Here is a 24,788-nt window from a genome sequence, read left to right as displayed (position 1 = left end):
GAGGCCGGGCCGGGCCGGCTCCTCCCCGAGCAGCTGCGGGCGTTGGCAGCGGCACGGGCGGCGCCTCCCGTCCGCGCCCAGCCCGCGAGAGCCGGGGGGCGAGCGTCCCGCTACCCGTACTGCACTGCTCCGCCATGTTCCAGCTCCTGCGAGGCCTCGCGTTGCCGGCAGCCGCCTGCGACGGCAGCAGGGATGGCGACTCCCGCTACGCTAACCTCTTCAGGAAGCTGGACCTCAACGAAGATGGGAGAGTGGACATCGCCGAGCTCCAGACGGGCCTCCGGGCCATGGGCATCCCCCTGGGAAAAGAGGCGGAGGAGGTAAGAGCGGGCCGGGGGCGCGGCGGCGGCCCTTCCCTGGTCTTCAGCGGTTTCGCGCCGGTGCCGTCTCCCGGAGGAGAAACCGGTGGCGAGCGGTGCCCCCCCGGCGGCCGTGGGGAGGGCGAGGCGCGGCCTGACCGCCCCAGCGCGCCGCTCGGCTCGTGAGGGACGGGGCGCTGCCCGGCCGCGGCTCGCCCGGACGGCCTCGCAGCTGGGGCGGCGTGTCGGGGCTGCGCCGGAGCCGGGAGCCGCTGCTGGGCGAAGCTTCCTCGGGCCTGCCTGCCTTCGTCCCTCCCGGGGCGCCGTGCCCGCTCCAGGGGCCGCGCTGTACGGGCACGCCGCGGGCGGGCGGCTGGGGGGTCCCAAGGGCGAGCGGTGCTGGCGGCGGTGCTGCTGCTGGCTGCGCACCGCCGGGTTTATCCATCGCGCGTCCACTTTTGACTTCCTTTGACTCAGTGTTGCATGATTTCGCATAGCGTTATTCCTCCTCCAGCATGATAAAGGATGGTAATTTACAACTTTTGGCTGTCACACCACCTTTGTGTAAACTAGGTCAGAGTACGTTAAGGTTTGCTTTGGGCAGCAGGTAAGTAAATCAGTGTAGCGGTAGTTTGTGGTGTCAGAGCTAGTTATTGAAGCTAGGTCTCCACAAACACACAGACATGGAAATGAATCTTCTTGGTGTGGGCTGTGTCAGATAAAGAGGCCCTTCTGTTTAAAAATGCACACCTGTAACAGCGGCCATCAAACGATGAAGCAGGCAGCATAGTCTCTTTGTGCTGTGGATTCTGCAGTGGTTGGGTTGGACTATTACATTCCTTTATCCCCTGTTATCAATGTTGTGACCTCACAAGTCAGTAAAACTTGAGTCATCAAGCATTCCAGTGCAATGCTGAGTTACACTAGCAAATCTGACCTGTACCCAAAAGCGAAACTTCTCCTTCCTAGCTGTTTTCAGCAATCCCCAGGGATCAGAATATAAAATTGTTTAATTTTATATTATATAATAGTTTATAAGCTCTATATAAATATAAGCTCAAATCTGTAGACATAAGTATTTGTGTGGTAAGGTGAATCTGCACTGAAAAAAGCACTCATAGGTTTGGTTAGGCACAACAGGTACAGCTGAGGTCTGTGCTAGACCTATAACCGTAACAGTCCTATTCTTTGTTTCCAGTATAAATGGTTGGATGGCATTCTGCTGCTGTGCCTGTACTAGCCATTGCATACTTTCTGAAAGAGGTTCAGGAAAGTGAACTTAAATTTTGACTGCAGTGTTAAGACAGGCAATAATTCAGTTTCAGTGACCTTGTAGTAATTGTGGAACACTGCTGGTTCTTTCCTGTGGACTCATTATTTGGTGTCTATTTTACCTCTGTCTCATATACTTAAGGGAGAAGTATCTGGTAGGCCTTTTGAGTTGAGTGATGCTTATGTGAGAGTATGAATGTAAGCACGCTTTCACTTCGGTCCTGCTTCTGGTCAAAATCATCTTTACAATAAATACATTTTGTGTTCTCAGTTTTTGGTGTATAAAGGAGGGACAGTTGTTAGTATTAAGAACATGCTAGTTACAAACTTCAGTCACACGTTATATACACATTGTTGAAAACCCGTTGTACCAGTTTGACTGTAACAGTTGGGGGGTTTTACTTACACTGGATGACAGGGGAACAGGTGACCAGTTCATTTTCTGGTGGTTAACGAGGGTGATCTTCCCATATAATTCACTGACAGCCCTGAGACACAAGTAGTGCGCCTCTTAAGTTTTGAGCAACGTGGAATTGAAGTTCCAAGTTCTTTCTTGAGATTGATGTGATGCCTTTCATTAATAGTGCACATCTGAGTATCTATGAAATTCTTCTCAGTTGCTACAGGATAAACTGGAAGTGAAACCTGTGAAATCAATAGAGATAAGCTAGCCTTACCTGGATGTAAGGGAGAACAGGAACTAGCTGCCTTAGCTGCCTAAGAAACACAGAGTAAACAAAATAAGCCATGAGTCATGTTGCATGTTTGAGAGGGGTGGAAGAATTGTTGGAGTGCACTGAAACTTCTAGGTACTCGCTATTTTAAAGTTAGTGGTGGGCACAGTTTGAACTAGAAACTAGATTGGTTATATATAACTGTTAATAACTAGACTTCTTATAATAAGAGAGCTTCAGTAAGATTTGTCTTTACCTAGCTTATCTGCTTCCTGTACTTTTTTCCAGCTTGAGGCTGCCTTCTCCCACTTCAAGCTCTAAAGTGATGTTGAATTCAATAAAATGTCTTTTTACTGTCTGTTTACAAGGTATTTCATTAATGAAGTCAGATATTGAATCATGATCCTTGTGTTCGGTGAGGCAGGAGTAGTCTTATAATTACTGTTAACTAATGAGATCAAGTATTACACGATGTGGCAGTGTTAGCTGCTGAACTGCTCAGCCCTGCCAACATAGTGGTACCGTGGGGTGGGCAGATCTTGGGATATCCTAAAGCGGAGTAAACTTTGGTGCCTCATGACTGGGCTGGGATCCCAGGCCTTGTGCTGTTGTTATGTTCTAGGTCCAGGTCTGGGTTAGGTTTCCAGAAATACTCTTGCAGGGATGAAATCCACGTACGTGGTAGTGTTGGTCACTGTACTTCTGGGGGGCACAGCTGCTTGCTGGCTAACTCCTGGTAAGGGACCATGTGAGTGTTACTGTGTTTTGCTGCAAAGTCAGTTGACTCCTCCTCAGTCCTCATCTTCAACAGTATAAATTAGTATATGTTCTACTAATATTACTTTCCTTTTTCTTTTCCTTGAAATGGAATTCCACTCTAGAAGGAACATGCATGCCTTTAAAAGACGCAAAGCTGCTATTTATTTGAGTAATAGACTACTCGTATGCTCTTTTTATTTCACCTTTCTCATAAGTTATTTTTGCGGTTTAATGTATGATGAGACACTCATTTTAGGTGAAGTAATTGTAGATTAGATGAGAATTGATGTGAAACCATGTAAGCTTTGGAGGTAGGTTGCATGTCCCTCTAAGGAAGACTCTTTTTTTCCTCATGGCAAGACATCACAGCACAATGTGACAGAAGCTCCTGACTTTGTGTTCTACTTGACCTGCCTTCTCTCAGTATCTGACAGACAAAAGTAAACCACTGGAAAATCCAAAATGTGTGCTGCTTGGAGGCTGCCAGGATAACTCCTGTTTTATATTGTAGTATATTCCTCGCCAGGAATGGGTGAGTTTGCAAAGCTTTACAGGACATTCCTGACATAATACGTCAACACCTGTGAAGAAGGAATTCAGTGTGGTGGCAATATCAAATGGCACTTTATGAGCGACACTAACAGTTATTGTATAGTCACTTTGATTGTCAGAGCTGTCCAGTAGAGACACAAAATAGATGCTGGGATCAGATCAAATGATCTCATCCTGTGTCTTCAGATTGCTGTGAGTCTCTTAGGCGGGAGTACCATAAATGGTGAGAGTGGTTATATGAAGTACTATTTTTGTTCACCCTTTTCTTCTGTTGCAATCAATCCTTAGAGTAAACCTGTAGGAGGCAAACTCTGCATTTCAAGCTTTGGTGTGCGGTAGGAACAGCCAAGCACGCAAATTCAGGTACTATTTATACAGTGAGTCCTGGAGCTAGGAGTAGAAATATGTTATTGAAATAGATAACTACATTCTGGAAACAGTGTAGTGATCTTATTTGGACTGACTCTCTGTCAGGTTTTGATATAAGTCTTTGGCTGTGTTAAGGCTCCTTTAGATAAAGAAACAATGTGATGAGACACCTCTGTGTGGTGGAAAAAGGGCCTAATGAGACTAAATTCTGAGCAATCAGAATACAGTCTGTTTAGAGTAATTGACTGTGTTTATGAAAATTTTAGTCCAACAAAGTCTAAAAATACTCAGAACACTTGAAGTGTGTTGCTGCATTGAAACCAAAGAAAATTCAGAATTCTGTCAGACAAGGCAGGCCCCTGTGCTGTGTTACAGGGCTGTGTCTCTGTGGGTGAGAACAGGGTCAGGTGTGTGTTTCCTTTTGTGCTTTTCTCTGGCCCCTAGAAACTACAGCTAGATAGTGCTTCAGAGCTTGAACTTACCGTAGCTGTTCTTAGTCCAGAAAGTCACTTGTTTAGTGACTGAGCTAAATATGTCCTTGACTGTTTCTCTGCTGTTTTAACAAGATGTTTGCACTTTTCTTAATTTTGGTAACTTCCCTTACGTGGAAGGCTAGTATACCAAGTTAACTGAACCCTCTTCATTATGTTGTAGCTTGGCCAGAAACATACAAAAAGTATTTTAGCAACTTCTTAGAAGAAACATGGGCATTTTCAATCACACAGTACCTACTCTTAGAAATCATTATACGTAATATCCAAATTCACAGTCTTATAAACTTCGGCACTTTCATGTCTGTATGTCATTCTTTGTGACATTAAGCTTTCTCTCACCTTAATAGTATGCCAAAAACTGGTACTGTAGATCTAGAGTAGACAATCATCTTCAGGTTATTTTTTTACTAAAACAGATGTCACCTCATGTGATTGTGGAAGACTGGAACCACTTAGTTCCTTTAAGCTTTGCTTTTCAGGTCATAATAGTGTTACAGTTATGTCTTATTATGGGGACTCAATTGTGAAATACCACAAACATCTTCAGTAATACATCTGACTTCAGTTGTAAGCAAATGTTTCTTGCTTATTTCATTTCAATGTGTACAACTTCAGAAGCTTTTAACTGGTATGTGCTGTAGTCTCCAAGTCTCCATATGAAAGCAAGATGAATGTAAGTTTGTTTTCATAACACTTTAAACATCCAAGGAAATAAAATGGACTTTTTTAATACTGACTTGATAGCTTTTTTTCCTGAACAGTGACAGGGCACAGTGAATGAATAATTCTTCCTCTTGTTGTTGCAAAGTGCAAGAATGCCAGGCACTAAATATGGGCACCTCTGCCTCTGGAAGATCTTTTAACTGCATGTTGAAATACTTTGCCAAATCCCTGTCTTGAGGCAGCAGTGTGTCCCAGGTAAACAAACAAGGTAAACTGGTAAATCTTTTAAGGTGACTGTAAGGTGAGGATGCCTCTAGCCGAGTAGTCTTATTTAATGGAAAAAGTCAGTCTACCAAGTATGTTCAAAGTCAAAAATACTGGTGTTAACTTGCAAGGAATGATGAATGAAGGTACAAAGGATAGTTTGTATCTCCCATTTGTGCTGTTTCAGATTCTTTGAATCTAATTCATAGCTGTGAGTTGAGAGAGTTTATCCCAGTTCTGAGCGAGCGGCTTCTGCAGGGCATATTGGAGAGCATACGCATGACTTGCATCTCTTCCTTTTTAGGCTCATTTTATAGAGATTCTATTACCTGAAATGGACTAGCGAGAAGATCGCTGCTAGTGCTTTCCTGTTGCAGGGAAGAGTGGTGCTCAGGACAAAGAACAGGAAGGGGAAGCTTTGCAGTTGACAGCAACGTCTTTGCTACTGCCAAGGGTGCAAGTCTGCTGTACTGGATTGGGTGACTCTTAATGTCTGTCCATCTGGAAGGTTTAAAGAGCCTGCTTGGGTACTGTTTACGTGTTGATAGTATCCTCTGGGAGGGAAGTGAGTAAATAGGAATGCAGCATTTGAACAAGTCGGGAGATCTTTGGAGGCAGTGCATATTATTTTTTTGCTCAACATGCAGTGTTGTGTTGGATTTCTGGAGGTAAAGTGGCAGTCTAGCTCGCTGATGTGTTATGTGGACTCACTGGTTGGGATCTAATGCCATGTAGATATATCCTCAGGCCCTTTCCCTTTATGCTGGCTTTATCTCCCAACTGATGCTGTTTGACAAGACTGACTTTAATCTTCACCACTGATTTCAGGGTTATCGTTGTATGTCATAAATTTGTGTAGTCTTGGCAGGTATGGGTAGGAAAAGGACAACATTAGGTTTTAGTTTTGTAGTGTATGTACCCAGTAAAGAGAGAAGAGTTGTGTATACTTGAGCTGTAACTGAATTTGGCTTCCAATAAGATTACAGTCTAATAACTTAAAATCGTAGAATGCAGAGCTGGGTGAATGACTGGCACTAATTATTTTGGAGGTGAAGGGGAAAAGGATAGAAAAAGGGGAGAAGAGGAGAAAGAAATACCATGATTTGTTTTATATGTAGTGCCTCTGGTTTTAAAAGAAAATGTGAAATTTGTGAATGTCTGGGGACAGAATGCTGTTCTTACTGTCGTGCTGGTGTTTTCTCTGTGCAAGATTTGTAACTGTGCCCTATGGAACTCTAGTCATAGATTGCAGAGTAAGGAATTGCTAATTGTACCAATTATGTATCTTTGGGTGTTGTTTTTTCACTTGTGTCTTGTAGATAGCATGATATGAAGCTAGAAACACCCAGTAACTTCTTGATGGATCACTTCCTTTTAAATATTCTTTGCATTACATTAATAAGCTGAAATAACAAGCTAGTGAATAAATTATTGGTAATAATTTGCACTGAGCAGACCCACCTTTCACATACAATTCAGTTTCGTAACCAGAATGTGAAGGCTTACGCACAATACACTTTAGTTTTTATATTACTTAGTATCATTATTTGTGTGAATTTAAAAGAAAAGTCTACATAAAAGCATTAAGATTTCTACTGTCTCACAGTCTCTGTCTTTACATTGTAGCTATGAATGTACTGAAGTTCATAACTTTGGCACAGAGTAATCTAATAATTCATCAGGCCACTTAGAGCATCATGATTTTTAGGTGTGTATAAAGCTTGTCTATAACTCTTCTGATTATTTTTTTTTGGTTTCTTTTGAACAGACCTGCTGGCTTCAGTTTCCACACCAAATAAAGAGGTCTTCTGGGAGAGCAGGAATTCAACACTGCAAAATGCTTTATATAATTCAGAAATTTAAAAATAAAATTCTTCAGTGTTTCGGTCTACTTGTGGCCTTTCACATTGGTGTTGCCTTGCTGTGCAGGACTTTGAAAGCAGCTGTATTAACAAAATACCCAGCAGAAAAAAAACCCAGAAGTAGCAGAATTTGAGGAAAAAAAAAAAAAAAAAAAAAAAGGTTAAAAAGGCAGCAGTGTCATGACCAAACAGGTCAGCACAGGAACACTGTAGTCAGTGTGTCTGAAAGCGGATGGCATTAAAAGGAAAGATCATCTAAACTGTCTTCCTGTATCTATCAGTAATTAGCAATTCTTTGTGTTCACCATTTCATTTTATCTAGTGAATTATCTTTATTGCTTGGGGTTAAAGTTTTTAGACAATGAGAACAAAAATGGCACGCCTTGAAAATAAACATTTTCCTCTTGGGGCTGGGCCTACATAAAGGTGAGGTGAGGTGATCCCACAGTAGGTCAGTAACAAGAAATGGCAGGTTTTACGTGGCAGGCACACTGAACATTGTTTCCCAGGACTTCCAAGCGAGGACTGGCATCTAGGTTGGTTCCTGCTCTATTGTTGTAAGCATGCCTATTTGAAAATGCATCTGGTTCTCCTCCATCAGCGAAGCTGGTGAACCAGGAAGTAGCACAGTGACAAGTGGTTGTAACTGCAAAAATTGGTGGTATATTAAATGCAGAACAGCAGAGTTGGATTCCTTGTTGAACTGAAGTGAGAGTGATTGAATGTTGGAACAGGTTGCCTGGGGAGGTTGTGGAATCTCCATCCTCGGAGATATCCAAGGCTCAGTTGGGTGTGATCCTGCACAACCGGATCTAATCAGACATGCTGTGAGCTGGGGTTGTGCTCAATGGCCTCCAGAGGTTCCTTCCAACATGATTTATTATTTGATGCTGTGAACGGGCTGTTTGTACCTGGGACTTACTGTGCCAGGCTCCCCAGAGAATCAAGTGCGTGTCTTCCTGCTGGCTATGTCCATGGAGTATATAACCTCCCACAAGGGAGTTTCTACCCTCCAAGTGGAAGACAAGCTCCTTTCAGCATTCCTGTTTGTTCTACAAACTTGCAAATTACTTGGGTTTACTCTGAAACTTTAACACTCGCGTAATTATACATTTCATAGACAGCAAGAAGCTTTTGTTTGTATGAACTTTTAGATCTGTAATGTGAGGAAAAAATGCATGTGCCTGCTGAGGCAAAGCATACGTTTTTGTTCCATGACGCTGCTGTCCTGCTGCACTGAGAGTGGCAGAGGCTGGCTTGAAGTCTAGAAAATAACTGTAAAAACAAAAGCAGGGAATGGAGAGTATGTTTGTGCTTACCCTTTTCTAGTTGTTGCAAATGAGCAAAATCTGCTCGTTTGGTGGACGAAATGAACAGTGCCCCCCTTCACAGACACACTAATTTCCAGCTCACTAAACCTCCTAGGAATTTCCGTTTTCTCTGGCTCACATCATCCTCAGCCATGGAGGTTTTGTAATTAGAATGTAGTTGAAATTTTGCCATGTCAGTAAGCCAGAACAACACTTGCTTTGTTCTACATTTTTCTTTCTGTAGTTCAGGTAACAGTAGGGAATAGTAACAATTTGTCTTGATCAGAATTCACTCAAAGGGTGTGTATGACTGCCACATAAATTACCTCTTGGATATTTATATTACCCGATGCTCGGATCCTGCTGTATGAGGTGCCGTGCATGGAGTACAAGATGGGTTGAGATTGCCATGCCTTTGAGGAGTAGACGTTTACAACTAGACTAATTTTTAATGGTGCCTTTTGGTTTGGGTTTTTCTTGTTTGGTTTTTGTTGTTGGGTTTGTTAATTGGTTTTTTTTTTTAATGATTAGTCTATTAGCCTTCTTAATTTCTTGTTAGAAGGTCATGGTTAGGAATGCATCCATAAACTTCAATAAATGTAAACTATTTTTTTTTTGTAATGGGAAATTCTGAACAGCCCTAACCCTATTGGCAAGGGCATGAAACTGAATTGATGAGTATATTTTTATTGAAAGGTTATTAATAGAAATGACAATCAAGCTGGACTCATGAGTATACTAAGAACAGTATTTTTCAAAGCTGATACCAAGCACCTCTATCTGAGTATGCGGTAACTTGATTTTATTGTGCATAACTTGCTGTATCATGAGAGTTGGATAATTTGCTTCTTATTTCGCTGTGGTGTACCACATCATATTCCTCCCTTCCATTGAGAAAGCTATGATAATCTTAACAGATTTTTGGGTTTTGATGTTAAACATTAAAGTACATTTCTTTTAGTAGAGAGATCGGAGGGGTAAAGGAGGCAACATAAATGTATTCAGTTGTCTTCATTTTTTTTTTCAGACACCTGCAACAAATACACCAGAGTTTTCAACTTCCTTTATGTTTAGTTTCTGTAGGTTAGAATTTGTTGGACTTTGGTCTTATGAGGACTTCTACAAATTATAGTGGAGTAAACAAAATGATTAAACCCAGATTTTGCAGATTAGAACAGCAGTGCAAATCTTGTTGAGAGTTATTTTATTCAGAAACTAGAGTTGCGCAAGGCGGTCTGCAAAATGGAAGATATTTGGAAGAATTTTTGGCACATGCTTTACGTGTGCCCTGAAGTGGCTCTGGGACTTAGGGCAAATTAATGGAGAGACTGTGCTGTCAGGTTGGTCTCCTGTCCGTCTGTACAGGGTGCTGCCCTGTAGGATTTCACACATTGAGGGGGGAACACAGAGACTGATGCCTGAAGGAAAAGATGAGCATAATTCCCTTTAAATCTTGTGTTCTAGAGCAGGGTTTTGGGGTGGGTTTCCCTGGCCGCATCCTGCCAGAGGAAGACCAGTGCTGTGGAAGGCGCCTGTGGCCGAGTGCTGTGGGCGCTGCCTCCCCTCGCCCCTGCTGCGCCCTGCAGCCCTCCCTGCGTGGAGCAGCCCTTGCTGTGGCATAAAGCCCAAGCTAATAAATCCTGCAGAGCTTGTTTAGCCTGTGCTTTGCTCTTCTAGGGGCTTTGCCTTTGAAGACAGGCCTCAGCAGTTACAGGCTGATTCTTGGTGGGGCTGGTCGTTTCCCTTTTTTAAACAGCATGTTTTCACACACAAAGATAGTTAAGTATTCTGGCCCTTTGTTGATGGAGAAGTGTATGCCTAGGCTCTATTTCAGACTTGTTGCCTGCAGTGCTGGTGATTGTATACCATGCATTCATCTCGTAGTTAATTTTGCAGGTAGATGTTTCTTATCTGCAGGATAGTTACTAGGAAAAGTGCAAAAATGGAAGCTAACTTCTGCTTCTATATTGGAAGCTAACAAGTCTGTTGCTGGTTGTTTTAAATTTTTGTCAGGGTTTCAGTTTGAAGCAGAAAGCTCTGCCTTCTCAAACCCTGGAGGGTAGAAGTGCTGGTCAGGCAAGGTCTCTGTATTTTTTTGGTCAGCAGTTAGATAGTTAATTGATATTTGTATTATTATCTTTATAATTAATAGAAAACTGGATTAAAGAGGATAGTTAAGATAGTACTTGTTTAATTTTACTGACATATTGAAAAATTTCATGTATAACCAGTAAAGTCACAAGCTTTAAGTTGTTCTCTTTCATGATTTTGTCTTGTCCCCCACCTCCTTCACAAATACTTGATATCTGTAGCTGTAACTTGCCAGTGCTGGTAAGAAATCTTAAAATCTTTGAATAGGAAAGTTATGTAAATAATAAATAATGCTTTCTTATATCTAATTTGCTGCCAAGTGTTTTCTCTCTTTATGAAAATACTGAGAATATGTTAAATTCTGAAAACAAATACAGCTCTGAAGTGTATGCTTAGATGCTTTCCTCGTCTGACTCCCAAAGTGACCAATATGATGCTTTTCTTAAAGCCAGGGCTGTGCTGTGCAGTGCTGCTGTTGCTTTGTGATTTGCTGTAATTTGGAAAAGTCAAATGTTGAATTTTTCCTCAACAGAAAATTTTTAAAGCTGGAGACACTAACCAGGATGGACAGCTAGATTTTGAAGAATTTATGCGGTATCTTAAAGATCATGAGAAAAAGATGAAGCTGGCATTTAAGAGCCTGGACAAAAACAATGATGGTATGCCTTGACTTATTTTATTTGTTCAAACATGGTTCGAAGAAACGGCATTAAAATTTATCTTCCATTATATTCTTTGTCCAAATTGGAGACAAATAGTTCTGAATATGGAGCTCTTGTTTCTTTTCCTTAATAGGTTCATAATTACAGTTTACTATAGATTGAAGTAATAAATTATTATAGTCTTGTTTTCCTTTTTATTATTTTCCAGGTCTGTTGATCTGGGGCTCTTCGTTCCCCAGATGAAGAAGCTGTAAGGAAGTTTCAAAGTATCTATTAAAGATAAAACAGTTTTTAGCTCACTGAATGTTTGCATCCCATTTGGTTGCGTGATTTTAATGTACTTATCTTCACTCAGTCCTTATAGTAGACAATCAAGCTGTATTGTCTGTGTTTAAATTGATTTTAAATTATCTTTGCTGTTATGTAGGTGTTACAATGGTACTTTGTGAGCTCCAAGGTGCTAAGTTTATTAAGCTCCATGTTTTAAATATGTATCATCTTTCTTTTAATGTCTGAAGGAAAAATTGAAGCATCAGAAGTTGTCCAGTCCCTCAAGATATTGGGTATAAGCATTTCAGAAAAACAGGCAGAAAAGATCCTGCAAAGGTCAGAAATCATAATTTCTGAAAGTTTTTTAAGCTGCTTTGTAATGTTTATTATTATATTTTTATAATTCAGAAAACAGGATAAACGCGATTATAAATTTGAAAGGTGTTGGTTCCTTCAGTGGTGCCTTTCTAAGGATTCTCACATTCAATCTGTTCTTGGGTGATAGTGTCTAATCACTATCTTAGCATCTGATTCTGGGAGGAGAATGTTACCTCATTTCCCTGTAAATGTTGTTCATAGAATGAAGCATTATATTATGTTTTTAAACGGAATATGCCGGATGCCCTTGGATAGGTAAAACCTAGTATTGAAAGGCCATGGCAGATTCAGCCTTGAAGTCTCCACGTGCAATTTAGTCAGTTGTCACTGATGTGATGGTGAATATTATTTAAAAAAAAAACAAGCAACAAAACAACAAAAACCTATCCCTGCTACGGTTTCCTTATATAGTTTTGTTCCATTTCTTTTCAGTATTGATGCTGATGGGACAATGACAGTTGACTGGAATGAGTGGAGAGATCATTTTATGTTTAACCCAGCTACAGACATTGAGGAAATAATTAGATATTGGAAACATTCCACTGTAAGTTCAACTTTTATTTTAACTTGGGGCAGCTTTTAAGCTCATCTCTGCTGTGTTAATTTGTGATATTAAGTATGACAGCTTCACAGTTGTTACATTTCAAGCATACGTGTATTTAAAATTGTTTGGGTTTCCTTTTCACTTCACACTCCCCCATTTACAAGCATGATAGTGTTGCGTGAGTTTCTTCTGAGCAAAGAACTTCATCTAAACTTTGCCAATAATTATCAGTAATTCTTAGGAAGCAGTCCTTTTCTTCCTTTGAAGATGTTCCACAGAAAGATAAATACAATATTTAATATTTTTCTTTTCAAATTTCAGTAAATTCTTACGTTCAGTGCTTTTGATGTGTTGAAACAAATTATTGAAGCATTTTAAGTTTATGTTGAAATTTGTTCAGTATTTGTATTTATATAGTAACTATTATTATCATAAAATCGCCGCTGTCATTAGCGATGATTTTCTGTGCATGTGTTCTCATACTCTTTTGTGCTATAGAATTTCATTTAAGAATGACAGAATATACAGCAATAGGCTGTAGATAAATTATTTTAGTTATTATTGAATGGAGTTCTTGCCAGCTCAGTGACTGACTTTTAAGAATAAATAATAAGGTAGTGTATACCAATAGTAATCCTTTTAGCTGAATATCCTTCCTGTAGGTTATAGGAGCAATCCATGAAGTTAGGTAAAGACAGATTTCTTTGAACATAGGGAGGCCATTTATGTCTTTGGGGATTAGTCAGCATTTCCATGATAAAAAACAGTTTATGAAATCTGAAAGCTTTGAGTGTTCCACACTGTACAACCTCAGTTCAGAAATGCTTGCCAAAAGGGACATAGCTCCCTGTTTGCTGAAGGAAACACTTAGAGTACTGCTATGATATCAAATAGTCCCGGTCCCAGATTACTTATGGAAGAAAACCCCTTTCTTTGCTTTATTAAAGTGCTTCATATTACTATCGTTAAACATAAGATATTTTTATTTTTTTTAATTATGGAATGTCATTATTACTCCCAAGAAATAATTTTAGAAGTCTCTTGTGATCTTTCAGTGTTACAGTCAGCTGATGACCCAGTTATCACAGCAAGCGAAATCCAGCTATACGGCAGCACAGCTGGTGTTTCAGATAAGAGCAGATGTGAGACATCACATGCCTGGCTGGCATTGACAGCTCTTTTAATTTTGTTTTTATTGTAAAATTTTAATTGCTGTCAGACTCTTCCAAGCAGATAGCTGCATTGGCATGGAATTACTATGAGTTGATAGCTATGGCCTTTCTGTTATAAACGCCCTCAAATTAACCTTTTTTTTGCAGTTGTGTCTAGGGCTCAGTAGACACAAGGTTTAAACCCTGGTAGATATGCATAATATCTCTTAAGAACACTGAATTTATATTTTGAGAATTCTGATTGATATTTTTTTTATGATTTCATAAAAAATGACTGCTGACACCTTAATTGTAAACCATAAATGTCAGAAAGATGGAAGGATTTTCCAATCAATCTGTTCTATGTTCAATATCCAGAATAGTTGGTACTTAGCCTGTTTTGTCCAGTGGCTATATCCATAATCTGTGTCCTCCTGTTCCTGGTTCCAAATGACCAAGACAGTATTCTGCCTACTTAACAGATAGGGAACACATTGTAAGTTAGAGCCGTAGTGTCTACAATTAAAATCAACAGTAATTAAAAAGAGTTCATCAGTTAACACACTTTCTGGTCAGTACTTACCAGTCATTAAAACATTCTTGCTTCTTTATAGGTTTAATTTATGCATAATATTGGTTTTGCATTATTTACAGTGTATTTGTTCTCATATATTTTGGTTATAAATTACATGAAGAGCAGAGACCATGTGTAAGTGGTATGTGAGATTTCATTGTCTTGTGTCTTGGACAGCTTTATCACTAAAGCCTACAGTCATGGTCGTCTTTGATCAAATTGAATAGTACATGCACCTCAATGAAATTTCAAACTTTTATAGCTGAAGAGTCGTCAGTATGTCTTTCATTATAACTGATGATAAGAAAATGTATAAAGCATTAGTCAAACTTGTCATTTTTTAAGATAATACACAGCAGTTAAAACAAGTAGAATATTCCAATCTATCACAATCTTATCAGCTATAAAAATGCTACTTTAAAATGTTGGGGCAGGAAGGGGATATCTCCCATATGTGTGAATGAATTACCATGAGAGAGAAATCTCTTTTTAGCATCCTTAGGAGATTACCAAACTAATCCCAGAACGCTGTCTGGTGAAAGGTTAGCTGCAACATATAAGCATTTAAGCTTTAGTGCTGACTGTAAAGGTCTACTGATCATGACAGAATGTCTTTGTTTGGGCCATACTCAAGGCGGAAATTTGTCATAATCTTTAATGATGATGGTGCAGTCTTTGAAATGGTGGGTCTGTGGTATTATTATTCAATATCTATGTAGAAGTCATTAAAAGTTGCTATTCTATGAATAGAAATAGCAATCCATAGCATGTTAATTATAGAACGTAAATTAGAGATTTTTTTATTTTTAATGAGCATTTTGTTTACATATTCTCAGGTTAATTTGTAATTAGAACTGTTGATAAAATTTAGATGATGGAATGAGATAGTTATTTGCACATCTTCACTTTGGATTTTAATAGGTGTTGGATATAGGAGATAGTTTGACTGTTCCAGATGAGTTCACGGAGGAAGAGAAAAAGACTGGACAGTGGTGGAAACAGCTGTTGGCAGGAGGAGTGGCTGGTGCTGTGTCTCGAACAGGTACAGCACCATTAGATCGCCTTAAAGTGATGATGCAGGTAGGTGCAGTGTTCAAGAACCTTTTAGTTTCCCATGTATCACTTGAGTTTTTAGAGAGCTGTTACAGAAAACTGGTGGCCAAATAAAATATCTAGATTTTGGAGGTCTAGTTATGTTTAGACAACTTCCATATTTTGTGTTCATAAAAATTGTCTTTTCCATAGTCATATTGGAAAAAGTGTAAACAAAATATTGTAATACTTGTGCCACTAAAATTTTTTTCAGTAGTGGATGTATTTTTGTCGATTTATATATTTAAGCAATTTTACAGTCTGATCAGAGCACTGTTCTTTACTGTGACTTTGGGTTTTTTTAGGTTCATGGTTCAAAATCAAACAAAATGAATATAGCCAGTGGTTTTAAGCAAATGTTGAAAGAAGGTGGTGTCCGATCCCTCTGGAGGGGAAATGGTGTAAATGTTGTGAAAATAGCTCCTGAAACAGCTATTAAGTTCTGGGCTTATGAACAGGTAGGAATGAAAGTAATGGTAAATAAAATACTATATCACTCTCACTGTTCATTATTTACACTGTTGTGTTATATAGGAGTTCTTACCATGGGTGGGCATTTTGTCATAGTAATTTAGTTGCTTTCAGATTGGAAATAGTCTATTCTGTTAATAGAGTACTTGGTATTATAAGCAGAGTAAGTCTGGAGGAAAGTTTAAAGCATATGGCAGCCTGCATAATAGCTTCATGTGGAGTAGTGCATTAATATCTAATCTGTTGCTTTGAACAGACAAGAACCAAAAAACTTTGCATGTTTTTTGCTGAACTTTTACAGGATTCTTTTTAAGTCAAATATCATGGTGCTATGTAAGATGCCCTCATCCTGGATTTCAGAGTTATATTTACCTCTGAATCAGCTTTAAGCATCATGTTAAGGACTAATCCTGCTCTGTAAAATGAACTCTCGTTCTGGTGTAGTTGAATGATCTTTATTCTTCCTCTGTGGGGCTTTCTAGTGCCTCAGGTAAGACTTAATGAACGTACTGCACACCTCTGTACAACTATGAAATAAAAGCAACAAAAATTCAAGTAAACTTTTGGATATTGCAAGACTGAATGGCAGATTTCGATGCCACAGAGTAACCTTGAGCACATTATTCCTTACTCTTGCTCTGCCTTTTGGGAGCTGATGGCCCATTCTTGCATGATGGTGTCTGTCTTGAATGACATGGTCTGTACAGCTCTCTAACTGTCTCTGTGAACATGCTAGTTGATCGATCTTTCTTTCTTTGATTGGCGAACTGGATCTGCAAGGGATTCCGGTTGGCCCCTCTGTCTGGGGGCCATGGTATGGGGTACCCTTGTGTTGGCTGTTTGTAGAATACCTGACAGTACTGATGTACCGGGTGGCTGAGGTGTTTAATGCAAAGAATTTTTGCAGGCTGGAGTATTTATTGTATTCTTGAGAATCTGTGTCCATAGAGTTGCAGTGAGTGTACTGCTAAATTTTTTAGGTTAGTAAATGTAACTGTGAATACATGAAATAGTGAGTACAGCTTGAAAAGACATTTTGTACTGTATTCCTGCCTCTTGTAGTAACTCTTTCCCTACTAAAAAGCATGTGATACTTATCTGTTTTAACTATACAGTATAAGAAGATACTCACTAAGGATGATGGAAAGTTAGGCACTGTTGAAAGATTTGTGTCTGGTTCTTTGGCTGGAGCAACAGCACAAACTTCTATTTATCCCATGGAGGTAAGTAACAGAGAATCTGCTTCCACTGGAGACTGCCAAATGTCTGGTTCCTTTCTAAAGTAAAACCCATTTTGCTCTTGAAAGTGTCGTAGGAATTCCTCTATATTCTTACATCCCAATTTATTACTTTATACTGCTAACAACAGTGGTCATCACAAAGGAAATTTAAAATGGAAAAATGCAAAGCAGTTCCAAAGGAATAAGCAGAGAGTTACTGTGTTTTCCCTTGTTTATAAAATACATTAATACGTATGTAACTAAGGCTACTATTTTTTCCCTTTAGGTTTTAAAGACCAGATTGGCTGTGGGTAAAACAGGCCAATATTCTGGGATGTTTGACTGTGCTAAGAAGATCTTAAAAAGAGAAGGTGTAAAGGCCTTCTACAAAGGCTATATTCCTAATATTTTGGGTATAATACCTTATGCTGGCATTGACCTTGCAGTTTATGAGGTGAGTTTAGATCACTGAATGCATGTAGCTTTCATGAATTAATTTACACAAAGGGTAGGTATTCTTTAGAGTACTGTATCGTTAGATTTGTAATGTGTTTGTAGTATTATGGTTGCCATCAATTTAGAGTAGACAAATGAGAAATTCCACTAACCTTACTAGACTTTTTTTTTTCTTTGTTTGCCCCTTGCCCCTCCTGGGGGAGTACCTGTACTGATGGGCCCTTACATGCAACAGCACCAAACAAGAAATCTCATACAGCAGGATTATATAGAACTTGGCGATACAGTGTGCTTGCATACTTAACTAACCCTGTTGGACTGGAATGTATGTGTTTTATAGCAAATATAGGTCTTAAAAACCTGGTATGATACTCATATTAAGTTACTTACCCTGCATTTATGATACTTAATCCATTTTTTTTGCCATTTTCTCTGATTTATAATTTGATTGTAGTAACTTCAATTCCTTGTGTGTCTGTGCATGTCACCAGAATTCTTTGTGGCTGACATATAGTTGTTCTGAGCAGTCTGAAACACTGCTGTCTTTCCTTTCAAGAGGAACTGGTACCTCTTACACCCATCAACAACTGAAATATTTTACCTATCTTAGGTGCTGTGTGTTCAAAGTGTGTTAAGTAGCCCAGATGCACAAAATCATTTTTTTTCTAGTCTAGACAAATCTTTTTTTGACACTGCAGTGCTGATCAGCAGAATTGCTTGAGCAAATGTTTTCAAAGCAGTATGGGTGTTCTTTTCTACAAGTTTGCATCCTTGCTTCTGCATGGGGTGATATGCACAGCTGTGCAAGGCTTTGTTGCACCCTGTGGGGTGCTGAGTTGTGTTTCCCTCCTCCTCCCCACAAAGTGTTAACAAGTCTAGAACATAGGCACTGTTCCTGCTGCTGGATCTTTTAAGATTTCTCTTCTAGGCACTAACTGCTGTAGTCTAGTTAAAGTCCTTACCTGTGTGCCGTGCCAAGGTGTTTACCTCTGCACTTCAAAAGTAAACATGCAGGACTGGCATAGTGAGGTCGGTGCTTTGCCGGATTGAGCCCATAAGATTTGTTATGAATGAAGATGTATTTACTTTCTTGAACGCAGATCTCTTGTCTTATCATTTAATTTTGTGTCTTGGCAGCTCTTAAAGAGTACATGGCTAGAACACTATGCATCAAGCTCTGCTAACCCAGGTGTTTTTGTATTGTTGGGATGTGGTACTGTTTCCAGTACATGTGGGCAGTTAGCCAGTTACCCTCTTGCTCTTATCCGAACACGCATGCAGGCTCAAGGTGAGTCCTGTTGTACTGAAAGTGTTTCTGTGTGGTCACATCAAAATTGTATCATTTGGGATAGCTGTAGCAGAGACATGGGAGTAAAAAAAACCCCAACTTGAAAAACCAAGAACTTATGTGGAAAATCCTTCTTAACGTTGGTCCCATTTTCCTATTACTCCCAACATTGTTCTTTAGCATACTCAATTCAAATGTAACATTTCAGATGCTAGTGCTCTGTGTGATCTGAGAGCCACATTCCATACAAGACTACCAGGCATAGAGTACCTGTCATAGTCTGGGAACACTTCTAAAATTTAGAATGTTTCCTAAATTTTAGAGGTAAAATGAAAAAGGCTTGCATCATCCTGTGAAGGTAGATGGCAATTTTTGCTCTAGAGGACATTTCGTAAAGACAATTTCACAGCTGAGATTTTTGCTTGATAGGTTTGTGCAGAGTCTTAAGGATAGGAGCCTAGGTTCCAAAGGAATGTAGTTGGATAAATCTTTTCAGTGGGATTTAGACACATCTCTCAAATGTCTGAATTTAAAGAGATCTCCTTTCTTTGAGGACTCGTTTTAATCAGTGGCCCTAGAGATGATAGTAGGCTTACCACCCAGGTGTTTGATACTTGCTTGAGAATTTTAATGTTACTAGAACTGTTGTATAACGCATTATCATTTTCTTCTAGCCTCAGTGGAAGGAGGTCCACAGCTAAACATGGTCGGTCTCTTTCAAAGAATTATTGCTTCAGAGGGAATCAGAGGACTTTATAGGGGCATAGCCCCTAATTTTATGAAAGTGCTTCCAGCTGTCAGCATCAGCTATGTTGTATATGAAAAAATGAAGCAGAATTTGGGAATAGCATGAAATGAAGGAAAAAGGTGAGATGCTTCTAATGTTGGAAACACCAAACAAAAATGATTTCTCAAGTAATCTGTTCTCCAAATTAGAGATGGATCTTTGTGGAGAGATGCTGCAGCTTCTATTTTTGCCCTGAAATGGGAAGAAACTTCCTTAAATTCTAGTTCACGATTTCTAAACAGATACCTATATTGCACTTTAAAATGTCACTGAGTTAAAAAAAAAAAAATCAAGAAACTGTCTTTAAATCAGCAATATGTTTATATTTTCAGGAAATCATGCATATTTTACTCATTGGCTTCTTTTTGTTTTTGTATTTGTCTTCTCTAAATGTGTATTTGGCTTGGATCAAACCAAAGGTAGGAGAAGTTTATGTTGCCTTGATACCGAATATATAAAAGTGACTTTTTGTTTTGTCACGCTGCCTATACTCAAGCAATTCACAGGCAACATTTTGCATGCCTAGAAGTAAGCACTTAATGTTGTTATTTTTGAAGACTTAATGTTACATTTGTAAGAAATAGGATTTTAGATACAGACATGGATGGAATAACACATGAAAATGTAGCCCATTGCCTTCATCTTCAGGCTAATTTTTTTGTTATTTTAAGTGTAAGAGCCTGAGAAACTGCTGTTCTGTGGTATCAGAATACCTCAAACAAATTTACATGGTATTTTTGTAATACAATCAGTGATTTTTTCATAACTTGCTTGACTAGACCTGCTTTTCACTACACTTTTAAATGTTAGCATCATTAACCGTGACCAGCTTTGGGTTACAGCTGCACGTTTTACAGGATCATAATACACAGAAGCAGAAGAAGCTTGGTTACTGGATCCATTCCATACAAGTGCAAGTTGCCATGTAAAAATGGGGTGGAGGATCCAGTATTAAGCTGATAGTGATTGTAATACAGCCGATAGCGGAGCTCATCATAGCTGTCTTGTGGAGCAAAACACTTCTCACTTTGGACTCTCCATTCTTTCCCTTACTCAGAGGGCTACAGTCCACTATGTTCTTTTAGCCAATGGAGGACTGCATTATTATGTAAAAGTTTTACATGTTTGTCATGTGAGATGAATCCTCTTTCCCTCAGTCTTCTGTGCACACTGGCTGTGTATGTGAAATTCAGATAGTAAAATGCTGAAGCGTTTTGTCCAGGTGACCAAACGGGACTGCTGATCTCAGGTGCCCATTAGATTGACGTTAAGAAGCAAGCAAAGCATGCACACAGAACTTGTTAGTGCTTGAGAAACAGCTCTTCCTCAAAAAACAAAGCAGCACTTCCTCAATGCAGAAAGTTAGGTATTTCCATGTACAGGTACTTGCAAAGTGACTTCTTTTTGGGGGCTGTGGCATGTGTGTGCGCCACATTTCAGTTGCCTTCAGGCCTGAACACTGAAATGGAGTAACAATTATTGCCGAACTCATTTGTTATGCTTTTTCTGCTTTCTGCAATGTGTGGTGTTTTAATCTTTGTAAATTTGAGATTATCCTTACCTTGACCTTCTAAAAGCAGCTGCTCTTAGGCCACTTCCTGAAATTGGGTTACTGAAGGAAGAATTTTGTTCCTATAAGGTTATTAAGGGTCTTTCCCCACCCTCTGTTAAGCAAACATGAATAGCTGTCTGAACCTCAGTGTTCCACATACTATTCGGGCCATATTTTTCAAACAGCAATCAGATGTAAATCTTGTGTTCAGTGCTTCCGTGGCTGGTGTTTATTCTCCATAAACTGATATATAACAACTCCATAACATTTGTATTAGAAAATGTTGTTTTAATAGACTTCAGAAAATGGCAGCTTTAGCTGTGTCTTTTGGCCTTCCCTTTAGGGAAACCTTGGACATCGCACCTTAAAAAAACCAAACAACTCCCCCCCCCACCCCCCACCCACCAAAAAGTCATTCTATCCATATCATTGATATGTACAATGCCTTTCTGATCTGAATGTTTCTTGGCTTTATCAAGATTCTTTTATCTTTGTGGGATTTGTGAGATCAGTTCCCAATCATTTTGTTTGACTGTGACCAACGAACAAATGTGAGTGTGTGTGTGTGATGCAGAGATGACTTCAGCAGTGTCTGTCTTGTAGACTTGCTCCATTTTGTTTATAGTGTACAAGTGCCATTGTGAGTATTGAAAATGATGGTAATAATGTTTTCAAAGGTTGAAAAGATGGGGTCTTTCAAATTTAATTTTTCATTATGTGCCTTTATGATGACTGTTCACTTGTGTATTCTTTGTCTCTTAAAAGTATGTTTACCTTCTTAGCTCTATAAAACTGCCAGTTTCTAATAAATCTTTGTTTCCTTATCTGGCTGAGTGTACTGATGTTTTTTTCATGGCCTGACAGACAGATAACACTTCTATGTATAATATTCAATGTAAAAACTAAAGGTAAGTTATCTAAAAAACTAGCGTATGCTTTTCTATTTGATATTTAAAAGCCTAGTTTGAGATGAGTCGATTGTCATTCTGTTTAAAACTTTAGCTGCCTCATCACTTAATGGAAGATCACATAATGTTTAACATTTTTGTTTGTTCATTGAACAGTATTACACCATGATTTGCTTCTGTGTATGCTGTGTGACAGAACTCTTAATAATCAGGACAAACATGCCTGTATATAGTGTTTATCTTGCTTTGATGTTAATCTTACTTTTTAGTCAAAAAATCAATATAAAATCCATTCAAGATAATTGACTTAATTTACTCTGCATGTGTAGCATGGCTGTCCTGCTAAAACCGTGCTCAGTAGTCAGCCTTGACAACTCCTTGGGAGTTTTTCACACCAATACTTCAGATGTTAAAGATAATTGTAACAAATGAGAGTGGCTTTTCTTGTCTCAGATTCCTGCAGAAACAGTTCTTGTAAGATTTAGAAGTTTCCTGTTAAATAACGGACGAGGTAGATGCTCTGTGTGTGATTCCTGACTAAATGAAGCATCTGAAATTCCACGTTACGCGAGGCAAGGATGTTTTTAACTGGAAGTACTCTGCAGTTGGAAAGGCTGAGCTGTGAATGATCTCTCTCATAGTGACCAAGTGGTAAGGTATGCTCTCAAAGATGTCCAAATGGTCATGTCCTGTTGTCCCCGTCCCGTGTCCTGTGTGTCCCATCCCCACCCCACCCCTGCCCTGCAAAAAGAAAATCTAAAGTGTTACACAATGTAGCACAGGTATTTAAAATACTGCTTTCAAGTTAGCCCGTTGGAAAACTGAATTCAACAGTCTTTTATCAGAGACTGGTCCTGATAAGATGCTTTTTTGATGTATAGGAGTTTTTACACGGGCAGCGCATATGGCTTTTGAAACAGCTCAGATCTGCAATGCATATAGTACAGTTATTTCTAACTGCTTGCAACTACGTGCAGCTTGTGTTAAAATAATACTGAGGCAGTAAAAACATACGGACAAACACTCTGGGACAGCATACATCTCTCCCTTACAAAAAATATTTTTACTATCATTTTGAAATTTGTTGTGTTGACTAAGGGAAATAGAATGCTAAGCAAGCATCTCAACCTTTCTTCAAGCTTGTTCCTTTAGGTTTTAGTGTATTCCGCCAATGTATTTCATAATCTGTTGAAATAGTGAGTTTCCATAGTGCATTCTGAGTTCTTAAATCAGTGGTGACAGATTTGTAGGTTGCTGACTACTTTTGTCCTTTGTCTGTTTAGCCTGAAACTTACTAAATTCTACAGTCCTGAAAAATCTTTCACATTTCCTCTGTATCTTATCTTTTTTTGCTAGGTATTTTAATATTTTTCAAAATGTATGCAAAGATGGTGCCTGTAGATATGAGAAAAATGTTGATGTACAACTTGCTACTGCCTCTTTAGTTAAAGAAACAAGAGACATGGAGAGGATGTAAATCATGTAGTGTCACCAGTAATTTAACAAAAGGAATTGTGCATCCATGTCCAAACTGATCCCCAACAAATCTTCGCTTTTCTTGGGTGTTCCCTGAGCAAATGATTTTTCCTGAGCATAGGCCTATACCTATGAGGCCCAGAAGGGGAAAGGAAAAGCTTACTTGCTTTCCCTTCAAGATATGTAGGGCATGACTACTATTCAGTAACATTAACACTGGAAAACACTGCAGAAATGGCTTGGAATGTAAAATAGCACTGCCAATGTGCGCCTTTCCCTCTTGACTGTGATGGGCTTCCTGGCAGCGTACGCCTGCCGCAGCAGTGCCATTCCTCACAATGGCACCAGCCCAGGCCCAAGCAGTCTTGCACACCTGCTAGTGGAAACGCCACCGTGAACGCTGTGTACTGAAACCCGCTCGGCAGCTTTCCTTTCTGCAAAAGAACACCGAACATGGGTGCTGCTGCACTACCCAGGTGAGGCTGGCTGTGGACCTGCCTGGGGACCCTGATTAGCTTTCAGAGGCCCTGGCTGAGGTGCCTTCTGTTCTTTACTGTCTTTTTCAGACCTCGGAGTGAGCTGCAGTTGTTGGTATGTGGCAGAAGGTATTGGCATCTTTATTTCCCTTCTAATATTTGAAGTTTAGATATGGTGTGGGCAAGAAGTGCATTGAGTATGTGATGCTGCTACACATAAAATACTAAAATACCAAAGATGTCTTAACCTGCAGGCTATTTGCCATGTAAGGAACTGTGGTTTTTAAATGCTTCCACTTCTGATGTCTGGATGGTCTTACGGATGGCTTTTAAGGCTTACATTAAAACAAGATAGTGATCTAAACTGTATGTTGTGGTGAACGTAATTGGTGAGAACTGGGTATTCAACACAGAATGATTTTTGTAATATTGGCAGTCTTGCTGTGTGAATTATGTGTAGCTTCTAAGCCATCCTGGTGTCTGAAAAAGGGTAGAAAAAATACTTCGGATATATTTGTGCAATCCAGACTAAATATTATTTGTGTTCTGGCAACTAACTAAACATGTGAGTATTGTGCACCTAAGCTCTTAGACTGTGAATCTGTTTTGCTAAAGGATTAATAAGGAGTCTAGTATGTACTTGTGGTTTAACCCCAGCCGGCAGCCAGCAACTAAGCACCACACAGCTGGCTGGCTCGCTCTCCACCACGTTGGGATGAGGGAGAGAATTAGAAGACTAAAAGCGAGAAAACTTGTGGGTTGAGATAAAGACAGTTGAATAGGTAAAGCAAAAGCCATGCACAAGCAAAGCAAAACAAAGGATTCATTCACCGCTTCCCATCGGCAGGCAGGTGCTCAGCCATCGCCAGGAAAG

The 24,788-nt window shown here is 39.5% G+C and overlaps 1 protein-coding gene across 3 annotated transcripts; it reads left to right on the top strand.

Annotated features, from left to right (window-relative positions):
* On the top strand, positions 1-22,717 carry SLC25A24 (solute carrier family 25 member 24). 3 transcript variants are annotated; one of them, XM_080407215.1, is made up of 11 exons: positions 1-320; positions 11,142-11,268; positions 11,790-11,877; positions 12,352-12,463; positions 15,110-15,268; positions 15,586-15,738; positions 16,867-16,974; positions 17,258-17,425; positions 18,565-18,715; positions 19,390-19,582; positions 22,416-22,717. In XM_080407215.1, exons 1-10 carry the CDS (start codon positions 135-137, stop codon positions 19,566-19,568), a joined length of 1,431 nt encoding a protein of 476 aa, XP_080263341.1. In that variant the 5' UTR covers positions 1-134; the 3' UTR covers positions 19,569-19,582; positions 22,416-22,717. The 3 variants fall into 3 exon arrangements, with proteins under 3 accessions (XP_080263341.1, XP_080263340.1, XP_080263339.1); XM_080407214.1 differs by lacking the exon at positions 22,416-22,717 and adding an exon at positions 19,922-21,878; XM_080407213.1 differs by lacking the exon at positions 22,416-22,717 and having other exon boundaries at positions 2-320; positions 19,390-21,878.
* Positions 22,718-24,788: the final 2,071 nt, after the last annotated feature.

This window comes from Falco punctatus, assembly GCF_963210335.1.
Source record: "Falco punctatus genome assembly, chromosome: 11".
In the NCBI taxonomy this organism is placed as follows: Eukaryota; Metazoa; Chordata; class Aves; order Falconiformes; family Falconidae; genus Falco; species Falco punctatus.
This window is presented reverse-complemented; position numbering and strand designations above follow the sequence as displayed.